The sequence below is a fragment of the Chelon labrosus genome, assembly GCF_963514085.1.
Source record: "Chelon labrosus genome assembly, chromosome: 18".
NCBI classification, from domain to species: Eukaryota; Metazoa; Chordata; class Actinopteri; order Mugiliformes; family Mugilidae; genus Chelon; species Chelon labrosus.
Window position 1 is genome coordinate 301,501 of NC_140351.1, and position 6,000 is coordinate 307,500.

Consider the following 6,000-nt stretch of genomic DNA (forward strand, 5'->3'; position numbering starts at 1 on the left):
CCATCATCTACTGATCTATCATCTACTGATCTACTGATCTATCATCTACTGATCCATCATCTACTGATCCATCATCTGCTGATCAATCATCTACTGATCCATCATCTACTGATCAATCATCTACTGATCTATCATCTACTGATCCATCATCTACTGATCAATCATCTACTGATCCATCATCTACTGATCAATCATCTACTGATCCATCATCTACTGATCTATCATCTACTGATCCATCATCTACTGATCCATCATCTACTGATCTACTGATCCATCATCTACTGATCTATCATCTACTGATCCATCATCTACTGATCAATCATCTACTGATCCATCATCTACTGATCAATCATCTACTGGTCCATCATCTACTGATCTATCATCTACTGATCCATCATCTACTGATCTATCATCTACTGATCCATCATTTACTGATCAATCATCTACTGATCCATCATCTACTGATCTACTGATCTATCATCTACTGATCCATCATCTACTGATCCATCATCTACTGATCCATCATCTACTGATCTATCATCTACTGATCTATCATCTACTGATCTACTGATCTATCATCTACTGATCCATCATCTACTGATCTATCATCTACTGATCCATCATCTACTGATCAATCATCTACTGATCCATCATCTACTGATCCATCATCTACTCATCCATCATCTACTGATCAATCATCTACTGATCTACTGATCTATCATCTACTGATCCATCATCTACTGATCCATCATCTACTGATCTATCATCTACTGATCCATCATCTACTGATCAATCATCTACTGATCCATCATCTACTGATCAATCATCTACTGGTCCATCATCTACTGATCTATCATCTACTGATCCATCATCTACTGATCTATCATCTACTGATCCATCATTTACTGATCAATCATCTACTGATCCATCATCTACTGATCTACTGATCTATCATCTACTGATCCATCATCTACTGATCCATCATCTACTGATATATCATCTACTGATCCATCATCTACTGATCTATCATCTACTGATCCATCATTTACTGATCAATCATCTACTGATCCATCATCTACTGATCTACTGATCCATCATCTACTGATGTATCATCTAGTGATCCATCATCTACTGATCTATCATCTACTGATCCATCATCTACTGATCCATCATCTACTGATCTACTGATCCATCATCTACTGATCCATCATCTACTGATCTATCATCTACTGATCCATCATCTACTGATCCATCATCTACTGATCTATCATCTACTGATCCATCATTTACTGATCAATCATCTACTGATCCATCATCTACTGATCTACTGATCCATCATCTACTGATGTATCATCTAGTGATCCATCATCTACTGATCTATCATCTACTGATCCATCATCTACTGATCCATCATCTACTGATCCATCATCTACTGATCTACTGATCCATCATCTACTGATCCATCATCTACTGATCTATCATCTACTGATCCATCATCTACTGATCTATCATCTACTGATCCATCATCTACTGATCCATCATCTACTGATCCATCATCTACTGATCTACTGATCCATCATCTACTGATCCATCATCTACTGATCCATCATCTACTGATCTATCATCTACTGATCCATCATCTACTGATCTATCATCTACTGATCTACTGATCTATCATCTACTGATCCATCATCTACTGATCCATCATCTACTGATCTACTGATCCATCATCTACTGATCTATCATCTACTGATCCATCATCTACTGATCCATCATCTACTGATCTATCATCTACTGATCTACTGATCTATCATCTACTGATCTATCATCTACTGATCCATCATCTGCTGATCAATCATCTACTGATCCATCATCTACTGATCAATCATCTACTGATCTATCATCTACTGATCCATCATCTACTGATCAATCATCTACTGATCCATCATCTACTGATCAATCATCTACTGATCCATCATCTACTGATCTATCATCTACTGATCCATCATCTACTGATCCATCATCTACTGATCTACTGATCAATCATCTACTGATCCATCATCTACTGATCCATCATCTACTGATCTATCATCTACTGATCCATCATCTACTGATCAATCATCTACTGATCCATCATCTACTGATCAATCATCTACTGGTCCATCATCTACTGATCTATCATCTACTGATCCATCATCTACTGATCTATCATCTACTGATCCATCATTTACTGATCAATCATCTACTGATCCATCATCTACTGATCTACTGATCTATCATCTACTGATCCATCATCTACTGATCCATCATCTACTGATATATCATCTACTGATCCATCATCTACTGATCTATCATCTACTGATCCATCATTTACTGATCAATCATCTACTGATCCATCATCTACTGATCTACTGATCCATCATCTACTGATGTATCATCTAGTGATCCATCATCTACTGATCTATCATCTACTGATCCATCATCTACTGATCCATCATCTACTGATCTACTGATCCATCATCTACTGATCCATCATCTACTGATCTATCATCTACTGATCCATCATCTACTGATCCATCATCTATTGATCCATCATATACTGATCCATCATCTACTGATCCATCATCTACTGATCTATCATCTACTGATCCATCATCTACTGATCCATCATCTATTGATCCATCATATACTGATCCATCATCTACTGATCTATCATCTACTGATCCATCATCTACTGATCCATCATCTATTGATCCATCATATACTGATCCATCATCTACTGATCCATCATCTACTGATCCATCATCTACAGGTTGTCAGTCCAGTTTAATTCATGTTATTATTAGATCTATAATTGATCAATCAATGAACCACAAGATGTTCTAAAATTAATTTTTTCTGTAGGGTTATATTTCACATTGTGTGTTTATTTACCTGTTTGTGTGTTTGTTTACCTGTGTTGTGTGTTTGTTTACCTGTTTGTTTACCTGTTTGTGTGTTTGTTTGCCTGTGTTGTGTGTTTGTTTACCTGTTTGTTTACCCGTGTTGTGTGTTTGTTTACCTGTTTGTTTGCCTGTGTTGTGTGTTTGTTTACCTGTTTGTTTACCTGTGTTGTGTGTTTGTTTACCTGTTTGTTTACCCGTGTTGTGTGTTTGTTTACCTGTGTTGTGTGTTCGTTTACCTGTTTGTTTACCCGTATTGTGTGTTTGTTTACCTGTTTGTTTACCTGTGTTGTGTGTTTGTTTACCCGTGTTGTGTGTTTGTTTACCTGTTTGTTTACCCGTGTTGTGTGTTTGTTTACCTGTTTGTTTACCCGTGTTGTGTGTTTGTTTACCTGTTTGTGTGTTTGTTTACCCGTGTTGTGTGTTTGTTTACCTGTTTGTTTACCTGTGTTGTGTGTTTGTTTACCTGTTTGTTTACCCGTGTTGTGTGTTTGTTTACCTGTTTGTTTACCTGTGTTGTGTGTTTGTTTACCTGTGTTGTGTGTTCGTTTACCTGTTTGTTTACCCGTGTTGTGTGTTTGTTTACCTGAGCCGGGTCGACGTCGTTCAGCATGACGATGGAGGTGCAGTGGTAGTCGAGGACCAGGCGCCAGAAGTCCTTGACGGTGTTGGGCAGAGGATGCTGGGTAACGATGAACGCCGACGGCTGCTTGTAGCTCTGCAACATCAACACACACCATATATGGTCGTCAGACAGGAAGTGATGTGGAGGTGCGGGGCGGCGAGGGTGCATTACATACGTCCATGAGCGCAGCGTTGATGTAGTTGGAGCTCTCCCCGTCGATGGTGATGAGGAACGGGAGGCAGCGGTCCGGAGGCAGGACGTCCATGCAGCGGTTCTTCTCGTGGTTCCTAGGCAACAGAGCGATGCTGCAGTCCTCCACGCGCAGCGTCGGCGTCACCATGTTCAGAGTCTGAGCAAACACAACATCATCAGCTGTCTGCCCGGGTCAAAGGTCAAAGGTCAAAGGTCACAGGCCAGCGCCATCTAACATCAACGTTACCCTGAACTCCTCCTTGATCTGACTGGAGTTGGTCTGAGGATCCAATCGGCTCATCTCATAGTAAACTGAACGCAGCTGATTGGCTGGAACCGCCGTGTCACCACAGAGACACGCCTCCAAGATGGCGTCATGGATGAAGACGTACTGCTCCTGGAGGACAGGACAACATGGACGCAGTGTTTCAGTGTCCAGCTCTGACTGACATGAGGAGGAGGGAGGAGGAGGAGGAGGAGGAGGAGGAAGGAAGAGGGAGGAAGAGGAGGAGGAGGAGGAGGAGGAGGAGGAGGAGGAGGAGGGAGGAGGAGGAGGAGGAGGGAGGAAGAGGAGGAGGAGGAGGAGGAGGAAGAGGAGGAGGAGGAAGAAGAGGAGGAGGAGGAGGAGGAGGAAGAGGAGGAGGAGGAGGAGGAGGAGGAAGGAGGAGGGAGGAGGAGGAGGAGGGAGGAAGAGGGAGGAAGAGGAGGAGGAGGAGGAAGAGGAGGAGGAGGATGAGGAGGAGGAGGAGGAGGAGGAGGAGGGAGGAAGAGGAGGAGGAGGAGGAGGAAGAGGAGGAGGGAGGAAGAGGAGGAGGAGGAGGATGAGGAGGAGGAGGAGGAGGGAGGAAGAGGAGGAGGAGGAGGACGAGGAGGAGGATGAGGAGGATGAGGAGGAGGAAGAGGAGGAGGAGGAGGAGGAGGAGGAGGATGAGGAGGATGAGGAGGAGGAAGAGGAGGAGGAGGAGGAAGAGGGGGAGGAGGAGGAAGAGGGAGGAAGAGGGAGGAGGGAGGAAGAGGAGGAGGAGGAGGAGGGAGGAGGAGGAGGAGAACCGGGGAGGAGGAGGAGGAGGAGGAGGAAGAGGAGGAGGAGGACGAGGAGGAGGATGAGGAGGATGAGGAGGAGGAAGAGGAGGAGGAGGAGGATGAGGAGGAGGAGGAGGAGGAGGAGGAGGAGGAGGAAGAGGAGGAGGAAGAGGGGGAAGAGGAGGAGGAGGAGAACCGGGGAGGAGGAGGAGGAGGAGGACGAGGAGGAGGAGGATGAGGAGGAGGAGGAGGAGGAGGAGGAGGAGGAGGAGGAGGGAGGAGGAGGAGGAGGAGGAGGAAGAGGAGGAGGACGAGGAGGAGGAGGAAGATGAGGAAGAGGAGAACCGGAGAGGAGGAGGAGGAGGAGGAGGAGGAGGAGTAGGAGGAGCAGCAGGAGGAGGAGGACGAGGAGGAGGAGGAGCAGCAGGAGGAGGAGCAGGAGGAGGAGCAGCAGCAGCAGGAGGAGCAGGAGGAGGAGCAGCAGCAGGAGGAGGAGCAGGAGGAGGAAGAGGAGGAGGAAGAGGGGGAAGAGGAGGAGGAGGAGAACCGGGGAGGAGGAGGAGGAGGAGGACGAGGAGGAGGAGGATGAGGAGGAGGAGGAGGAGGAGGAGGAGGAGGAGGAGGAGGGAGGAGGAGGAGGAGGAGGAGGAAGAGGAGGAGGACGAGGAGGAGGAGGAAGATGAGGAAGAGGAGAACCGGAGAGGAGGAGGAGGAGGAGGAGGAGGAGGAGTAGGAGGAGCAGCAGGAGGAGGAGGACGAGGAGGAGGAGGAGCAGCAGGAGGAGGAGCAGGAGGAGGAGCAGCAGCAGCAGGAGGAGCAGGAGGAGGAGCAGCAGCAGGAGGAGGAGCAGGAGGAGGAGCAGCAGCAGCAGGAGGAGCAGGAGGAGGAGAAGCAGCAGCAGGAGGAGCAGGAGGAGGAGCAGCAGCAGCAGGAGGAGGAGGAGGAGGAGCAGCAGGAGGAGGAGGAGGAGGAGGAGGAGGAGGACCAGGAGGAGGAGCAGCAGGAGGAGGAGGAGGAGGAGCAGCAGGAGGAGGACGAGGAGGAGGAGCAGCAGGAGCAGCAGGAGGAGGAGCAGGAGGAGGAGGAGCAGCAGCAGGAGACACCATAGTGTCCATGGTGCGTTCAGGTACCTCTGTCTGGACCATGTTGACTCTTCGGGCTCTCAGCTCTCGGACACAGTTGTAGATGTCGACCACGCCCTCTCTCTCTGCCATGTCC

The 6,000-nt window shown here is 47.1% G+C and overlaps 1 protein-coding gene across 1 annotated transcript in view; it reads right to left on the reverse strand.

The window, feature by feature from the left end:
• Positions 1-6,000, reverse strand: part of LOC311503690 (receptor-type tyrosine-protein phosphatase mu-like) — a gene marked incomplete at its 5' end in the record, with an annotated part of 62,270 nt that overhangs the window by 7,000 nt on the left and 49,270 nt on the right. Inside the window, 4 exons of the mRNA XM_084566554.1 lie at positions 3,529-3,660; positions 3,743-3,916; positions 4,007-4,156; positions 5,913-6,000. The exon at positions 5,913-6,000 is cut by the window's right edge and continues 48 nt beyond it. Coding sequence (XP_084422680.1) covers positions 3,529-3,660; positions 3,743-3,916; positions 4,007-4,156; positions 5,913-6,000 — 544 coding nt within the window. The remainder of the gene's footprint in view (positions 1-3,528; positions 3,661-3,742; positions 3,917-4,006; positions 4,157-5,912) is intronic.